The 19,570-nt window shown below is 43.7% G+C and overlaps 1 protein-coding gene across 2 annotated transcripts in view; it reads right to left on the bottom strand.

The window, feature by feature from the left end:
- Window positions 1–19,570, bottom strand: part of APBA1 (amyloid beta precursor protein binding family A member 1) — a 269,347-nt gene that overhangs the window by 69,252 nt on the left and 180,525 nt on the right. For both annotated transcript variants that reach the window (XM_029612798.1, XM_029612808.1), the window contains exons 4-5: window positions 13,345–13,384; window positions 5,641–5,786 (exon numbers count right to left, since the gene is read on the bottom strand). In XM_029612798.1, the coding sequence (XP_029468658.1) occupies window positions 5,641–5,786; window positions 13,345–13,384 (186 nt within the window). The remainder of the gene's footprint in view (window positions 1–5,640; window positions 5,787–13,344; window positions 13,385–19,570) is intronic.

The following is a 19,570-nucleotide window of genomic DNA, read 5'->3' as shown; positions in this document are numbered from 1 at the left end:
AGAAGGTCTTTAAGGTGCCGCTTTCTTTGCTCTGCTCTATCTGCTCCGGGATCATTTCCTCTCTCCACGTCCTTGAACCAACAGGAGAAGGGCCGCATTAGGGAGCAGAGCGCCTTTCCCCTGCTCCCTGCTGTGGGCTCTGGCCTTACCTTTCTCCCCCTGTTCCGTGCACTGAACGGAATGGGAGAAACTGGAATAGAGAGTAGAGCATTTTCTTTACTCTGTCTCTTCCAGCTTCACCCTGTCCCTCCTGTTCTCTGCACCAGGAGGGGAGAGAAGGAAGGGGCTGGGCGGGAGGCTCCTCTTTGCTGAGTGAGATTCAGCACAGTTGGGTGGCAGCAAATCTTCAGCTGGCCCTGCTGCTCCCCAGACCTTTTGCCACCCTAGGCACAGGCCTAGTGTGCCTATTGGCAAATACAGGTCTGCTGATAGCCAGATATATTCAGCAGGGCATTTCTGCAACTGAATATCCGGTATAAGTTAGTCGGATAAGTTTATCTGCTTCCTGCCTGGCTGAAAATTGATGTCACGCATCTATTATTTTCAAGAGCAGCAAAAGTGTTAAAGTACTGTTGTAACTAAGTTCTCTGACAGGAGGAAACTTCCTCTTTAACTTAACGCCATAATGGAACAAGTAATAAAATACTAATTTAATGGCACAAAACAAAACTTACGAGGTAAATATCCAAAAGCCATTTAGACAGATAACTCAAAATTTATCCAGCTAAATGGCAAATTCAACTACTTATCTGGCTCTAATTTAGCCGGATAATAAAGTGGCACTTCAGGACCATTACAGGGAGGGGCTAAAATATCCGGATAACCTAGCCAAATATTGGGTATATCAGACTAAGGGCTTCATTTTCCAAGCTGCTCGCACGTGATAAGGGACCTTTTGCATGCGAAAAGTCCCTTATCGCGTGCGATACCAGGATGGGGCGGAGTCGGTCCCGGAAGAGGAGGAGTTGGGGCGTCACCGGGGCCGACTCTGCGCCGACGCCGCGGACAGCGAAAAGGTAGGTGCCTTTTCGCTGCCTATTTCGCTCCCAATAGCTACACCTCCTATGGTGGCGCTATTGGGTGCGAAACCGGCAGCGATCGCACCGCGACGGTGCGATCATAGAAACATAGAAATGACGGCAGAAGAAGACCAAACGGCCCATCAAGTCTGCCCAGCAAACTACGCACTTTATCCATTTTTTTTCCCTTTTTCTCTCTCCCACCTGTTACTATTGGCTTCCAGTACCCTCCAGCCCTAATTCCCCTCCACCCAATTTAGAGAGCAGCTCTGTATCTGCATCGAAGTGACATCCAGCTCAATTAGGGGTAGCAACCGCTGTAACAAGCAGGCACCCCCTTGCCCCATACTCTTACCCACCCCTGTTTTTATTTTTTTGTTTTGTTTTATTTTATTTTTTTTTTGGAAATAGCAGCCCTCCATCCTTCCGCTCCGTGAAGGTGGAACACCAACTACTGGCCACTGGCATCCCGCTCCGTGAATGCCTCTGTGGCTACTGCCACTCCGTGCAGTGTTTGAATGCCTCTGTGGCTACTGCCGCTCCGTGCAGTGTTTGAATGCCGCTGTGGCTACTGCCGCTCCGTGCAGTGTTTGAATGCCTTCTCTTTATTCACGCCCTCTAGACTTGATGGATCCACAGTGTTTATCCCACGCCCCTTTGAAGTAGTTCACAGTTTTAGACTTCATCACTTCCTCCGGAAGGGCATTCCAGGCATCCACCACCCTTTTCGTGAAGAAATACTTCCTGACATTGGTTCTTAGTCTTCCTCCCTGGAGCCTCAGCTCGTGACCTCTGGTTCTGCTGATTTTTTTCCGACGGAAAAGGTTTGTCGTTGTCTTTGGATCATTAAAGTTTTTCAAGTATCTGAAAGTCTGAATCATATCACCCCTGCTCCTCCTTTCCTCCAGGGAGTACATATTTAGATTCTTCAATCTCTCCTCGTATGTCATCCTATGAAGACCCTCCACCTTCCTGGTCGCCCTTCTCTGTACCACTTCCATCTTGTCCTTGTCTCTTTGTAGATACGGTCTCCAGAACTGAACACAGTACTCCAGGTGTGGCCTCACCAAGGATCTGTACAAGAGGATAATCACTTCCCTTTTCTTACTCGATATTCCTCTCTCTATGCATACCAGCATTCTTCTGGCTTTTGCTATCGCCTTGTCGCATTGTTTCGCAGACTTCATATCATTAGACACTATCACTCCAAGGTCTCTCTCCTGCTCCGTGCACATCAGCCTTTCCCCCCCCATCGAATATAGTTCATTCGGATTTCCACTCCCCATATGCATGACTTTGCACTTCTTGGCATTGAATCTCAGCTGCCATATCTTCGACCACTCTTCCAGTTTCCTTAAATCCCGTCTCATTCTCTCCACTCCTTCCGGCGTGTCCACTCTGTTGCAGATCTTAGTGTCATCCGCAAAAAGACAAACCTCACCTTCTATCCCGTCCGCAATGTCGCTCACAAAGATATTGAACAGGACCGGTCCCAACACCGATCCTTGCGGTACACCACTTAAAACCTCTCTCTCTTCAGAGAAAGTTCCATTTACCATCACGCATTGTTTTCTGTCCGTCAACCAGTTTTCAATCCAGGTCACCACCTCAGCACTCACTCCTAAGCTTCTCGTTTTATTCACCAGTCTCCTGTGCGGAACCGTATCAAAAGCTTTGCTGAAATCCAAGTAGATGACATTGAGCGCTCTTCCTTGATCCAATTCCTTGGTTACCCAGTCAAAAAAGTCAATCAGATTTGTCTGACAGGATCTTCCTCTGGTGAATCCATGCTGCCTCTGGTCCATCAATTCTCCGGACTGTAGATAGTTCACTATTCTCTCTTTCAACAGTGACTCCATTACTTTTCCCACCACCGAAGTGAGGCTAACCGGTCTGTAGTTACCAGCCTCCTCTCTGTTCCCACTCTTGTGGAGCGGGACCACCACCGCTCTTCTCCAATCACTCGGCACCACTCCTGTTTCTAGGGATCTATTGAACAGGTCGCACAGCGATCCCGCCAGCACATCTCTGAGCTCCCTCAGTATCCTTGGATGAATCCCATCAGGCCCCATGGCTTTGTCCACTTTCAGATTCTTTAGCTCTTCCCATACATTATCTACTGTAAATGGATTTTCATCTGTTCCACTTCCCTCCAGTTTCTTGTTGTGTAGAGATGGTCCTTCTCCAGGGTCTTCATCTCATCTTCTAAAGTATCGCAGGCCTGCGATACTTTAGAAAATGAGGCCCTAAGTGAGCCAGATAAATTTAGACCTTCTTTGGAGAAGGTCTAAAGTTATCCAGCCTAGTGTGGCCGGATAACTTTCTACCTAACCAGATATCTTAAAAAATATCCGATTAAATAGCTGTCAGTGTCACCCAAAGAAAGAATAAATTCTAAGGGCCTGCGGTCTGATCATAAGCCTTTCCCTCCCCAGGCCCAGCAGTCTCAGAACAAGAATGATCCCTTCCTCTCACCCCCCACCGCAACCTTTCCTAGTTTCATTCAAAAAGTTGCCATCGGTACCCCCAGACTTCATTCACCCCCTTCCTTGGTCACATCAGAAACTGTCTCACCCCTCTCCCACCCTGGACTCCCCTATCCTCCCCCTTCCCACCCCTGATGGCCAAAACAGATCCCCTGCCGGGAGCAAGGGTCTCACTCGCCCACTCCCAATGGCTCCAGTGTGGCTTCTGAGTAAGATGGAAGACTGTAGTGGTGGTGGCAGCAGAGGCAGGAGGGAAGGGATCGTACTTGTTTTGGGGCTGCTGGGCCCGAGAGGGCCATTTATGTATAAGGGGGGAATGGAGGGAAAGGTTCACAATCGGGCCACAGGCCCTTGAAATTTATGTTGGGTTTTTTTTTAGGTGATACTGACACACAAGGCTGGATAACTTGAAAAGCTAACCAGCTACATTCCAATTGAGCTGGATAGGTTTTCAAATTATCCAGCTATATCCTGTCCTGTATATATATAGCTGGATAACTTGAAGCGAGTATATTCAGTGGGACATTTACCCCACTGAATATACAGGACAAGTTATCTGGCTTATGTTAGCAGGATAACTTGTCTACTAAATGGCCTACTGAATATTGGCCTCTATATTAATAACATGGATGTAGTGCTGTGAAAAACGAGCATGTGAAGGGGGGGGGGTGTCCAAAGTCAAGGAGCGTCATCGTCAGATACCCCATGTTGCTGTGTCTCCTCTAAAAAACAATGGCTAGCAGGTGCTGCTGCTGTTTTAAAGCCTGAGCCCCCCCCTCCCACCGTGATGACTTATTCAGGGAGCTCGATTGCTCTGGTACTATATTTCCCAACACGGCTGGAAATTAAACTCATCACCAATTAGAAAAGCAGTAGATTTTATGTGCCTTCCTTCCTCCGCAACACCAGTCATTCATTGCAAAATGGCAAGAATCACTTTCCCCTCCCTAAATCTGTTTCAGCCTCTCCCCTCCTTGAGTATCTCTACCAGCTCACCATCTGCTTCCACACATTTCTTCATCTCTCCAGGCCCTGCTCTCCATTGTCCCTCCCTACATCTCAGCCCCCCCCCCCCCTTCCCACATCTTGTGCTCAGAACTAGCCCTCTCTCCTCTCAGCCATCTGTTTCTCCTCTCCCCATGCTCACCCCCCATGTTTTTACTTTTCTGGCCAGCTCCTTTGGGCATCCATTGAAATTGGAGCCAGCTCCTACTGAGCTATGTGTCATGAGCCTTCATTCACAATCACCTGGGGCTTTCCCCTGGTTCTATAACCCAACAAGCCCCAACCACTGCAGTGACAGTCCTTGGACAGGGGTCACAGACAACAGCTCCCTCAAGAACCCAGTACACATGCACCCTGTCAGGCCAGCAGGTGTTGCTATGATTCAAAACCAAAACTCCTTCCTCACCCAGGAGCCATGAACACTGCCTCCGCCACATCTTCAGCCTGTCCTGCAAGAAGCCAGGGTCTGCAAACTGGATCTGGGTCTTCCGTACTTAAGTGCATGGACCCTCAAGACTTTTACCTGTGCTGTCCATTCCCTTTGAACTAATACTGCAGTACAGCAGGCCTCTTCTCTCTCTGCCTTTCTAGTTCTGCCTAAAGACGCACCTCTTCAGGGAGATTACTGGGAGTCTCGGTCAATTCTGTTATTAAACCATTCCTTCTACCCTGCCATTCTCATGTCTCTTGTTCTTTTCGCTTAAGACTGTAAGCTCTTTGGGCGAAGGATCTCCTTTCCTATTGTGCCTGTATGATGGGCTGATCACTAATTGTGTCATTCTGTCAATTTATCTCTGCTAGCCTGTGTGACATATAGGCAAAGATTGAAATTCGTACTCTTTTCAATTATACAAGAAAGTGGATGACCTCCATCGGGTAAATACTTAAGTAATGTCTTCAAATCCCGGGAATCATATAAAAGTACAGCAATGTTGTAGTTTCTGTGAATGAACGTTTGAGATAAGCTTGAGAAATCTTTTGTACAGTCAACAGTCTGTAGCATGATCCTTAGCCAACAGCATACAGCTCACGGTTTTGGGCCTTTCATAAGCCCAGCTACCCCATCTTTTTCTATCTGGACTAGTTGAACAGAAATCAAAACATAAAGCCCCATAAGAATGCTGACTGACCTTGATCCTGCTCACAGCCTCCTGTGCCTGCATCATCCGCACGTTCTTCGATGGAGTTTTGTCCGACAGAAGCTGGGTGGAGCCGAGGTAATTGGCGGCAAAAATGATTCCATCAATTAAGTCTTCTGGGTCACAGGGTCCGGGAACTATGAAACAGAGTCAGAGTTACTGGGCAGATCCAATTACCAGAGAACAAGAACATCAAAGGCCGCTTGAAGGTGCTAATGCCTAGCAAACCATGCCATCCACATGACGTCATTACAGAACGAAGAAATTCAACAGAACTGCACTTTCACAATATGGGGGCAGAATATACTAGCAGAGTTGTAATTACAGGCAGAGATATAATGCTTGTGGCTAAAGCTTTTATTTTCATGGCTCATGCATGAGGAGAGGTTTCCATAACTCACAATTGCCAAAGCCTCGAATTAGTTACGGATATCTTTCTCTTCTCACGTAAAGGCTCGATTTAAATTTTAGCAAGAATATACCAAAACATTGTGCAAAAAGCCTGCAAATTAGTTTTCTTATCTGGTTTTGAAATGATGCCCGTTTTGCCCAATGATATAATTTCTGTGGGGGGTGGGGAAAGATGGAGGATAAGGAGGAGAGCTGTGGAGGAAGAGATGGAGAGAAACGAGAAAGACTACAGGGAAAAAAAAAAGATGCGGAGGGAAGAGATAACAAAAAAGGTTTTGGGGGGGAGGGGTCAGGATAGAAGGTAGTGGAGTGGGAATGAGAATGTTGTTGAGGAAGTGATGAAGGGAAAGAGGAAAAGTAGTTTTGGGAGGCAGGAAGAGGGAAAGAGGACAGTTTGGGATGGAAGAGGGATTGTGAAGTTGGACAGAAGAATAATGGAGGGCCTGCTTGGGGAAGGGGAGAGAAAAAGGAGACTGGAAAAACAAGATATTCAGCACCACTTCGCTGGTTAAGTTCAGATTTTAACCACCTAAGTGGTACCATTTGAGTACCTGGGCATGGTCAGCGGCTGTCACTCAGGTGGATAATTTCTAATCCGGCTAAAAAGTTAACTGGCTAAAGGGCGGGATGAGGGCATTCTAGGGCAGGGACATCTGTCCGGATAACTGAGCCAGATAAACTCTGATACTCAGCATTATCCAACTAACTGCATCATTCTTCAAAATGTGTTATGGCCTTAACACATGCAATAAGCACCATAATGCATGGCGCGATGAAAATTTTTTTTAAAGGGGAAGGATTGGGGAGGAGTTGGGGGGGGTGGGATTTCCACAAAAGTGGGCTGGCAAAGTGTGAAGCCATAACGCATGATATCGCAGTTTTAACGGCGAAAATAATTACACCTTTTTCAATAGTGTTAAGCTGTGCGATATCATGCGTTATGCCCATAACACAATTTGCGATTTTTTCGCAAATTCTGTTTTGGGCATTTTTAGGCTGGGGAAGGGTCTGTGATGTGGGGGGGGGGGGGGGGGGGGGGGGTGTGAGAGAGAGAGGTGGTGGTGGTGGTGGGGTTACCACTTCTGGTAAACTTACCGTGCAGAGTGATAATACTGATGTGAAGCGGTAACTCCCAGATTTCCTTAAACAGGCCCCTTTTTCTTAGTTGCAGGCGTTATCCCTGCGTTACTGATGAATCTAGGGGTTAGTTAGTCGGATGTGTCTAGGACTGCTACACGGCTGTCCTACAGCTGGCCAGATTAATTTATCTAGCTAATTATAAGACAGCTGAGTATAAATGCCACTGGACATCTTAGATAGCACCCGCATATCAGCCCCAAGAACTTTCATGATTCGCAGGAATGAAGGAAAGGACAAAAAAATTAAAAAAAAACAAACCACGCAAACTGGAGCCTGGACAGAGACAGAAAGGAAAAACTCCAGACACAGAAAGGTGAAACCAGTATAGTGTAGTAAAATAAATTCCCTGGTCCTGCAGCGCTTTTAGCACAATGAAGGCATGTGTGAGAGTCAGGCATAGAAGAGGTGACGCTGCAGCCGCTATTCTTTTGAGGAAATCATTAATGTGAAAAGGTCGGGAATGGATGACTGCCACTGCCAGTTGGGAAAGAAAACAGCTTACAAGTTGGAAATTATTATTGTATTGTCAAAAAGATTTTTCTCTGCTGCTGCTGGTGCCAAAAATAACTTCTTCTAGCTGCCCTGAAATACACCATGACTTCTACCAAGACAGCCAATCATTAATATTCTGGGAGATACTAAGAACTCTACCTGAAATGGAGGTAAGCATGATTAGAAGATTATCAAACAGAGTGGCACAGTGCAGGAAATACCATACAAAAAAAACAACACATCTCTCTTAAATTTTACCCAAAGTACAATAGGAAAACAATGTTTTGGGAGCCATCTCCTTTATAAACATTGTAGTATTGAAGGACACTTGTCACTTTAATCAAATGGACGGAGTGAAGATGATTTACTACTAGAAGTAGGGCAGCTGGGAGAATTTCCTAAAAGGAGGCAGGAAATATCCTTGGTCCACTAACGATGCCAAACAACCTCAGACCTCTTCTTAACCCTCATCCTGTATACAGTGGTATTGTGGCACCCTTGAATACAGCCTATACCCCAAAGTATGGTTTGTTTGGTTTTTTTAAGTTTATGTAATTTTAGGGCATTGTCACTGGCACTCCAGTACACAATATTTATAAAGGACAGCGATTTCTTCTGTGTGGAAGAATAAGTGCAGGGGCACTGGACTCAGATGCCCCAGTAGGAAAAATCAGTCAAAGCAGGGATAACTAAATACCTAGGACTGTAGATTTTAGCACATTGTCACTGGCACTTGCTGTTGTTTGCAAGAGGCTTCTTGTCAAGGGGGGAGAGCCTTCAAGTTAAATTCCACACCACGTCATACCTTTGCGGGTCACAGGTGAAACACCTTTGGTGGCCTAGAACTCAGATAGCCTTTACCAGAGAAATGCAGGTTAGCTCTATTATCTGCAGGATCTCAAGGCATCTCTCTCGCACGCCCTTGCCCATGCAATACAGTGCGCTCAGTCGAACGCACTGTTTAACCTGCAGTTGGATGCGGGTTGAGTGGGCGCGTCCACATCCCCTTATGCAACCACAAGATTAGCGCCTCGACAACCCGCGTTCAATGCGTGGTGAAACTAATAGCACTCATCACATGCAAATGCATGTTGATGAGGCTATTAGTTATGCACCCGAAAAAAAAAAAATGTGCGTCCAATATGCACATTTCTGAGCACTCCCAAAAGTAAAATACTACTTTTTTGTACATCCACCAACTTAATATTGTAGCAATATTAAGTTTGAAGAATGAGAGATTCAAAAATAAAAAAAAGTTTAAAAAAAAGTGCCAGCAGTCAGGTTCGGGAAATGGACGCTCAGTTAACCAGCGTCCGTTTTCCCGAACCCGTGGCTGTGCGCCGGTTAGGAAAACAGATGCTGATAAATTCAGCGTCCGTTTTCTTAACTGGCAGATGGCCATGGACAGCCGGCCTCTCCCAGGCGCCTGCTGTCAAGGAGGCGCTAGGGGCATGCAGTCGACCCTAGCGCCTCCTTGACAGTGTGACCCCTAATTAGAATATAGCAAGGTTCCCCCAGGAGAGGTGCCTGGGGGCGCATTAGGAAAGTGGGCGCTGAATACTCAGTGCCTGCTTTCTGCGTGTTTTAATTGCATCGGTCCCTTTGTGCTTTTTGAGAAAACCTTTTTACTGAGGATAGAGCCAGGAGAAGACGAGCACACACCAGCATACATTTTTTGCTACAGAGGGAGAGAGAAAGAGAAAATGAAAAGATTGTGGAAGAGCCCAAAGGAGGAGAGAGTTCAGAAGCTGTTGTTTCTAAGGTATGACAATCCCTTTACTTATTCTCACTAAACCTACTAAATTTGAGTTTTTCGTGCTGCACAGAGTTTTGGTTTTTTTTTTGTTCAGCACCTCTGTTGGGGACAATTATGCTGCCTGGCCTGCAGCAGTAAGGGCAGAGATTGTTGCTCAGCTTAGCTATCTTTATTGCCTATGAAAGTAAATGCTATAAGCTGGTTCCTGTGACAGAAGAGGCAGACCGATGGTTTTTTAAAAACTTTTTACTTGAATGCATTCAGTTCTAACCATTGGGTTTTTTTGTCTGCAGTTCCGAGAGACAAGAAAGCGTCCTCTCACTACCACGGACAGTGAGGAATCAGGAGACACATCATCTGAGGATGAAGGCCATTCTCCACTTCTGATGAGGAAGAGTGGGTGCCACAGGAGATTCCAGCTGTTCCTGCATGAGAAACATGTGGAAGGTCTGAGGTCTACAGCCAGGCAAGTCTGTGAATGCTGATACCCATTGTAGAGTCTCTCAATGCCAACTCAACACAAAATTAGAATGGAGCATGTGTTTTCCACACTCCAGCTATTTGTCCACTAGTGACTCCAAGTTATGCTGTTTTTGCTTTGAGAACTCCTTGACATCTTTCAGAATATTTTTAATGTAGAGCTGATAGAGGGCTACACATAAAAACCCCTCATGTCAAGGGTATAAGAATCCCTTCCTGGGGGTAGCAAGGAGTGGGTCCTAGACCTCTTGGGTCTAACTTGAGGGAAGATTCAACCACCACAGACTGGTGTGGTAGCTGTTGCTTTCTGAATCTGGGAGCCTCTTGGACATGACCATTTCCATCCACCTTCTTGTGAACAGGAGCCACACAGAAGGGAGTCTCCCGCATTATCATGTGGGTTTCCTGAAGGAGTTCATAGATGGGCATTGCCACAATATCAATGGGGGGGGGGGGAGAGGAGAGAGGAGTTCATCTTCATCTTGGACTCTTCTTTCTGTAATTCAAATGGAATGTTATCTGTCATCCTCACAAAGTTAGCAAAGGAGAGGTTCTATGGAGGAGATAGTGTTTCCTGTGGAGGAGAGGGGTCAGAGGAGAGACCAATTGACCCCTCCTGATCACAGAAATCCTCAGATACATAGCAGTACACTCAGGATTATTCTGAGCCCGATGGGTATGATGGAGGCGTAAAATGGAATCTCACTCAGCTAGCAACGAAGATCTTGGAGAGGACTACACTTGCCTGTTGGGACCTAGACCCTGATGAAGCTCTCCCTACCAATGCACTGGAAATCAGCATTAGTGCAGCGATACTCAAAGCTGATTCCCCTCTGGGAATGGAGACACCCTTCTGTCAGCAAGGGCTGGATGGCAGTCTGCATCAATATAATATATGTTATCCATCATATATTTCCTTCTGGAATTATCTGTCCATTTCCTCCTTGAAAATTGCTGATGCCAGCAGAGACTGGGAAAAAGGAAGGAAGCCCACATCTTCCTGGGGCATCAGAGGTGAATCAGTGGCAAACATCTGGGCTTTTGGAGACTGATGTGATTTCCGGGGCTGTGGTGAAGGTGAGCTCTCTTCCCCACGGGAACACTTCCGGGGATTCATGGCTGCTTCCAGAATGTTCATGTCCCTAACATTATGCATTGAGAAAGATTGATGTTGATTCTTCTTAATCACCCAATGCATATCATTAGAACTTGCCAGTAACGAAGAAGTTGATGCACTTCTTTCAGAGGGGAGGAGGCAGACAAAAGTCTCTCTCCATTCCTGGTACACAATATTCAGCGGAACTGATGTCTCCCAAATATTGATGCACCACCATCAGCCAGTGTAGCATGTGGGTTCCCTGAAGTCTATATCATCAGTGCCAATTGGCCAGGCTTAAGTCTCCCAAAGAGTCTCTCCAGGAGCTCCCAGAAGAAAAAGGCATCCTCCAGTGGTCATAATCTCACACAAGAACAGTCCAAGATGTCATAGTCAACCCGCATACAAAGCACACATCTATCATATTAGTCCTGATGCACTCATACAGGGAGCACTTATCGAAGCCACTGGTCATCTCTACCTGAGGCAACAAGTGAGGCAAAATCAAACGACTTGATGACAGTACAAAACTCGACTGATACTGCTCTGGGGTACTGGAATTGGTATACTAAGTGGCTGACAAAAAAATAGAAAATACTCAGAATGAGTAAATAAAAACTTAACTAAAAGGACTAGAGAGTGAAAAATGAACAACCCATAGGGTCTTATGAAGACAGCCCCTGGGGCTCTAAAGAAAGTGTCCCAGCCAAGTGTAGCAGCCAAGAGAGAGATGAACCATGACCTGCAGGTTTCATGGAAAAGATGAGACTGTGTGGCCTCACATAAAATATGGGGGTATGGTCAGGGCTGCACAAGCCCATTGTGGTACAGTCCAAGCTTCTAGAAGCTTTCAAGTCAAATTTCCATGTCGAGCTCCAACTGATGTCAACTGTGACTTAGAAGAAAGTCTGGGCTACTGCTCTTCATCATGTACCATGACCTGGAAGTGAAGAGCAAAGAAAATATGATGTCATCCCGGAATATAACAAAAAAAAAAAATAAGTGGTGTGCTCAACTTAGACTACTTGATAAGGATGAGTACCATCCAGAGAAAAATCAAAGGGTAGCCAATGACACTGTTCTTCAAAATGGCTGGCATTGCAAGTCTGATCATTTGGCTAGGATACTACTCCAAATGGAAGAAGAGAAGTTGACTGAAAAGATGTCAGTTGTTCCTGAAAGAACAGGGAAAGCAACTGATGATGCTCATATTAGGTGATAATTCTCTAAATATAAAGGTACTGGGTTTGGTCCAACTTTCACTTTTTCCTCAATGAAGAAAAGAAAGCAAGTTCTAAAAGGTTCCAGGTTGGTGACCTGGGCAGAAAATCACTGGGCATATACAAACCTTTCAGAAACTGAATAAGACCATCAAAACTGCAATGCTGACACTAAATTATAAGATTGCATGTCCCCCCCAGAAACCCACCAGACAGCTCAACAGCCAGAAAAATACAGAGATGCTATAGAGTGCCAGTATTTTGTATGCATGCAGCCTGGAACGACCCTCATGCTATGCACTTGACTTTGAAAAGTAAAAATCATGAGGACTGTCCAAAGATTTAGATGTCATCAGATGTTTACATTTTTCAAGTTTTGACATTAAAAATAAAATCTTTACTATTACTTTACTTTTCCTTAGTTCTCAAGTTTTGGTTCCTATCCTTAATTTATAGTTAATTTATTAATGTTATACATTGTTAATAAAGACTTGAACATTTAAAAATTGAGTCAACATTATTATTACTAGATACTGATAGTGCATGTGATTGGGGCGTATATAGTGACTGCCCCATGATACAAGTAATGTGGCTTTTTCAGGTACAAAGTTTCCCTTCAATATGAATAATAAACTGTAAAATTGCAATACAGGATGAGGGTTAAGCAAGTCAACAGGTCCCTTTTGTGAGGCTGCTGAGATGGACAGCACTTGTGCTGGAAAGGTGATAGTTACCTTAGAAACAATAAGGTCCCAGAGAGGGGTTAAAATAAAAAGTATTCGTTTCTACTTTGGGGTATGTGGAGCCTGGAGTGCCTTCTGTAAGAATGATGCCCCTTCTAGTGTATGAACATAAATGCACATAACATATTACACCCCTAATGTCAATACATGAAGAATACAAAACTTTCTACTAAATATCTATGCCACTCCCACAGAGTAGGCGATAGAACACACACATCTGCAATGAGTGACTGCATGCTCATGCATTAATGTAATGAGATATTTTGCAGTCTGAATTAACACTATCAAATTTGTATTCATTCTATCTTTGGCATTTAATTAAAGTAGCATTTTCCCCAATTAGAAATTAAATCTTACCTTCAACATAGGTAGGGAATGAAGCCAAACTTTTCCTTGACTGTAATTAAGACAAACAGTGTTTCAAACAAAACAAAGCATGCTCAAAATGCAATAAACCCTTCCATGCAAAAAAAAAAAAAAAAAAAAATCACACAGTGAGTTATAAACAAGTGGCAGCCTTTTTGCTAGGTAACAGGAAGAGCAGTTTGCCAAATATCAGCTGTCCTTAAAGCCAATTGGCCAATTGGCTCGTTAGCACTTCTCTAGCTGCTGCTCTGGTTCCAAAGGCTGCATTGTGCTTCCTCTTCACGCTATGGATTACAGCAGCAGCAGCAAATTTGGAGAGAAGCAAAATGGATTTCTTCAAAACAATTGAGGGTTTGGACAAAGCAAATAAAAATCCTCAAATGCTGGAGCACTAACTGCTTTATTAATTATAATAAGAACTACTAATCCGCCATGGTACGTGTGTATTAAATTGAACCATCAATGTCATTTTGTTTAACTATTCTGTCCCTCCTCATGCTTGTGTGTCTTTTAAAGTTATTGTATCAAAGTGGCTACAAAATGTGCACCCTGTTAAACAAATCATTTCAAATTAAAATTATTGCAGATTAACTAAAAAAAGTCATTATTGAATGGTGAATTCCAAGGAGCTTCATTGAAACTTGGTGGGAGGGGAGGAGAAGTCGGTGGATCTGATCAATGAAATCAAACCCAGCACAGATATTTTGGTAACGTTTTCATGAATAACCTGGTTTAATGGCAGTGTCTGATTATCACAGACATGTATATGTGCTGAAACTCAATCCTGGGTGGGTCTGTTTGTGTCTAGAGAAGATGATGAGTTAAAGACATGGGGGCTCAATTCGCTCATTCAGAGGTCAGAAAAGAAATCGTAGTGACCAGCTATTCAGGAAAGTGGCATAGATATTCAAATGCTATTCTGAAATCAAAGATGTTGGCCTCTGGAGGCCAAATTGCAGTGAATAGGTGTGGGATGGCCAGCTCTGATCCTCAACAATCACAAACAGGACAGATTTTCAGGATATCCACAATGAATATTCATGACAAAGATGTGCATGGCACTGCCTCCATTGTATGCAAATCAATCTTATGCATATTCATTATGGATATCCTGAAAAATCAGACCTTTGTGTGGCTCTTAAGGACCAAAGTTGGCCACACATGAATTAGGTCAACAATAAGCATTTAATCAGATCTGTAGAGACTGAACCCTTCCTGAGCCGAGGAAGTCATTATCAGTCTCATTATACTTTCTGGACAGGCAGTCAATTCAATGACATCAATACCTTGGGGAAAACGGTGGAGGAAGTACATCGGGCATGCCCGAGCTTTGATATCAGTACAAAAGGCAAGAAGCCACAGAACTTCGTACACACTTCAATCACAAGCCTGTCTCATTTGCATACTTTCTCAAACCCTTATTTGACCCAGTTCCATAGGACATACTGGGGAAACTTCAGTCTCAGGTAAGCTGAACAACAGTATCAAAGTAACATATCACACATATGACCTCCATTTTATCAATAGAATTATTAGATTTATAATGGAAGGAAAAAAATCAACACTCATGTTTGCAAATTGCCATCTTGCAGTGGGAAATGAATTAGGGACCTCTGAAGTATAAGGCACTTACAAGAATTAGTGGGAAGGTCTAAAACCTTATATACTTTACTTAAGCTCTAACGCTGACTACACAGGTCTTCATCATAGCACATGCATCTCATGAAAGAATTAGCATCTCTCAGACTTAACAGGATATACCCAGCTTATAAAAATGTGGCCTCCATACAACCCACTCCTTTTCCTGATTTGCTAAGCAAGCACTGAGAGAGATGAAAGCCGATAACCAATGACCCCACTTTCAGGGGCACAAGAGCAGCCTGCAGGACCTTGATCATTCAAGAAAGGACCACTGCTTGCAGTACCCAGAACCTCAATATGCCCTCAGGCTCTATGAACTAGAGGGGAATTGAGGGTCCAGAGACTACCAGTATTCAATTAAAGTACAGAAAAAACAGGAAATCTCATAGGGATCTTGATGGAAGAAGTGGTCTCACATTTATCATAGCTTTATAGGGAGCACTCTAGGGCTACTGATATTGCTACAAAACAGCAGGTATGGAGTCAAATTCTCTATGATAGTAACAGCATTAGAGTGGCACCCAGTGAGCCGAAGAATTCAAACACGCTGAAGAGATGCAAGGGTACAGGTACAGTCCCATAAGGGTGGCAAGATCACGAGACATTCCACAAGCAACCAGGAAGGATAGCCCTTCTCACTGCATCTTACCATTCTTACCATTCTTGAGGTGGTCAACAAGGGCCTGGAAGGAACCATGCAACCTCAACCTGGTAAGTGACATATCTTGCTATACCATTCTAAAACAGAAGCATAAATATCACATGCTTGGCACAGGGGATATCAACTGCAAAAGCTGCAAGAGTACCTGTATACACACTGACAGGCATGTGTACAAGGGGAAAGGTGCACGAATGAGATGCAGGACTTACAGCCAAGTGGTACCGAAAACCCTCCGCGAACCAGCAAAACAGAAGTAATACTTTACATATACTTCAGACAACGAAGAAGAACGCAAGTGTCCTCTTTTTCCAGGCCATGCACTTATAAGACCACCATTCCCGTACTAGAGGAACCACAGAAGAGTCAGCCAGCTTTCCACTTTTTATCTTACATGACCCAACACTGGAAGACTCACACCACCTGAAAGGAGTCCCGGACGTAAGCATTCTTCTGTATATAATTAGGCCTTCTGATTTTAGGTTTTAACTGATAAACACCAAAAAAACCAGATTAAAAAAACAAAACAAAACACTAGGGGTTTATTGGATAAACACCAGAAAACCACTTCTCCTACCGTGTTTCCCTGAAAATAAGACAGTGTCTTATATTAATTTTTGCTACCAAAGATGCACTAGGCCTTATTTTCAGGGGATGTCTTATTTTTCCATGAAGAAGAATTCACATATTGTCGAACAAAAAAATGAACATTTACTATATTCTGAATAGTTGTCTGGTTATGCTGGTTTGTGATGACAACTAACTGTGAATCCTGCAGGGTAAAAAAATCACAGCTGCATGCTCTGGTGTTCTGTGCGACGGGCATGCTCCCAAATAAACACTTTGCTAGGTCTTACTTTCGGGGGATGTCTTATTTTCGGGGAAACAGGGTAGTACTCTCTCAACTCTCTTCTTGCCTGCCATGGATCCTCTACTCTGCTTTTGTGCCTTTTCCGTGCCGACGACTCCTCAACTGCACAAATGAATGTATTTCATTCAACCAGGAAAAATACCCAGCAATAATATCTGCGCCAAGAAAACCATGCTAAACATTGATTTTTTTTTAGTACAGTTAAAGAACCCATAATTAGCCCAAATTTACATTCTATAAACACCTAGGACAGAAGCCCTATATAAAATTTGGCAACTGAGCAAAATAAAGTATCGGGTAGGCACAGGACATATAAAAATAGTGTGCTGTAGTTAACAGATGCTTAACAGTTTCAAGGCCAAAGTGGAATATGATACATCATATTCTGTAATAATTCGGCAACAAAAGAAGAGCATATATACACAAAGTGACAAAATTTGTAGATCACATTGATGTTCAATTACCTGAACAGGAGACTGCAGTTCCTCAGTCGGATAATTCCCCTCCAACATTTGTATGGTTGATAAAGAGATTTTTCCTATTTTCCGATCACTATCCCCTAATCTGCCTCATAGCCCTCACCTCCCTTCACTCCCCAGGTAATGGATGATGGTAGGTTACAGATATTATCCAAGGTAGTTCACACTTTCATCACAGACACTGCAAAGACAAATCAACTGGAGCTTCGAAAGGCCTCTTATGACTGAATGGCTTCCTCTTTGCCCAGATCTCCTTCCTCACTTCCCTGCATCTCCTGAGCTAGTTCAAAGAGTAAGGCATCAGCCCAGAGAGGTTTCTGTGAGTAAGTCAGGCATAATTTAGCTCATCTAGAGCAGACTGACCCAATACATGCTTTTGTGACTGCCCAAGAAAATCAGCAGGTTTAACCTGCAGCTGAGATTTGTGCCATGTATTAGCTGCCTGAGGCTAATACTGTATCTATATACCAGATATTTAAGCAACATCTGACTTGCAAAGAACAGCACCACACTGCCTTCCTACAGACTTTGCACAGAACCAACAGCATGAGCCTTGACTTTTCTCATGTATACACCCCTTCATCTCATTTTCATTCTCCCTTTTTCTGCTTAGAGGGTGGAGGATGTTGTTATCCATCTTACAGTGCCCCCTATATATATAGTTTTTTTTTCTGCATCCTTACCAGTAGCCAAGTCTCATACAAGAAATCATGAGTGCCTTGAAAAGCTTGATCTAGTAAGATGTTGTTGTGATTTCCCCAAAATCTGGATGCTAAGCTCGTTTCTGTTTGCTGCAAACAAGGTTGTGTCTGATTGCCCATCATGTCATCAGTAGGATGATTTATCTTCAAAGCTGTGTTCAACGAAGCATGCTGGATAGGTTAATGTGGTTACTGTGGTATAGAAAGACAGACTGACCTTGTGTGTGGGCAACCTCTGAATGAGCACTTTGTATGTGAAATAGGTACATTGTGCTTTTCAACTGATAGATTCATTCTACTTCACCATAATGCCATGCTGTGATGTAGAAGGAGCAAGTTGCTGATGTGATGTGACCCTGGCAGGAAGAATTCAGAAAAGACCCTGGCAGACATAAGGGCATAATTATAGGATGCAGGACATGTCTACTAGTCCAACTAGTCTAAATGAAGTGTCACACTCCAAGAGCTATTGTTCAATGTGCTGTAGCACCAGGCTTACTGAGAAATCATGCCACAATTTATATTTTGTGAGAATTAAAATGGAAGCTAGTTTAAATGTGTTTTTAACAGGGGGGGGAGCTATGATGTGCAGAGAAAATAGAGGTACTGTTTCTTTAAAAGTGGTGAAAAATGGCTCCAAAATGGAAACTTCTAAGACTCATTCCATTCTAATAAAAGCCTTTGTGAAACAATTAAAACCCTGGTGGGTGGGTTGGGGCTGGCACAGAGGGTGCTAGTGAAGCTTTTGGTAGCTCTGCCTTCCAAACATCCTGAATTTCTTTTTTTTCTGTCCAAGCTAAATCATTAACAGTTGATACCAAAATAGCACTGAATCAGTCTCAAAAACCCTTTGATGACAACTGATATTTGGCAAAACTCTATATTCAGCCATTATTTCCCAAGCCTTAATGCTGATGGAGATTATATTCCTTGATTCAGTAACATGTGATGCTTTGTGACTTTCAGAACTTAGGGCAAAGATTTCTATTTAATAAATAGTAAATATAGGTGAGAGAAAGCATAACTTGTACTTTTGGTTATACTGAGCGGTTTGCAAACAAACTGAAGGGGGCAATAGAAAGTAAGCAATGAGAGAGAGAGGGGAGAGAGAGCAAGCTATCCAGAAGTAGTGGAAATCGTTAAGTGGGAGGATTGGGATGGAAACCTGTATCTATTAGTTCGTTTAACATTGACAGATAGTGTCCCTCCGTCCAGTAGGACCAACATGGATCTGTGGGGATAGGTGGTAAGACTAGTAGTAGTGAGGTGAAGGTTAAAATAAACATTAAAAAGTTATGAGGTCCTGCAATTTCGAGCTGCACCAATTATGCCAGCTATGGCCTTTTTCAAGCAAAAAAGATCTAGCCTCCCTGCTCCAGTAACTGGTAGGCTAAATTATTGTAGTTTCCTGCTAATGGGGCTGTCATGGTCCAAATATTAATGCCCTGTAGAAAATCCAAAAGTCCACAACTTGCTTATTGTTAAATCTGTCCATGGGACCAAAGCACACCTGAATTTTCATAGCAAATTTATTCGCATAAATCTGCTTTTGAAACTGAAAACAAGCGCATAAATCATTCCCCCCATCCCAACCCCACCCCCTGGAACACTTCCTTGTAGTGCGTATAAAAGCACAATATTGCTTTTGGGTGTACTTTTATACATAGAATCCCCCCTCCCCCCCCACCGGTAATTTTTAAAAGGCCATTTACATTCATAAAACCTTGCGAAAATGAGCCCCCTTTAAGAGCTCTTTGTAAAGAGCCCACTGTATTTGAGGTGACTCCTAGATTGGTGCTTCCCAATGAGGTCTTGAAGGTCCTCCAGCTGGAAAGTTACTTCAGGTTCCAACTCCAAGGGAGATGAG

The sequence above is a fragment of the Rhinatrema bivittatum genome, chromosome 1 (assembly GCF_901001135.1).
Source record: "Rhinatrema bivittatum chromosome 1, aRhiBiv1.1, whole genome shotgun sequence".
NCBI classification, from domain to species: domain Eukaryota; kingdom Metazoa; phylum Chordata; class Amphibia; order Gymnophiona; family Rhinatrematidae; genus Rhinatrema; species Rhinatrema bivittatum.
This window is presented reverse-complemented; position numbering and strand designations above follow the sequence as displayed.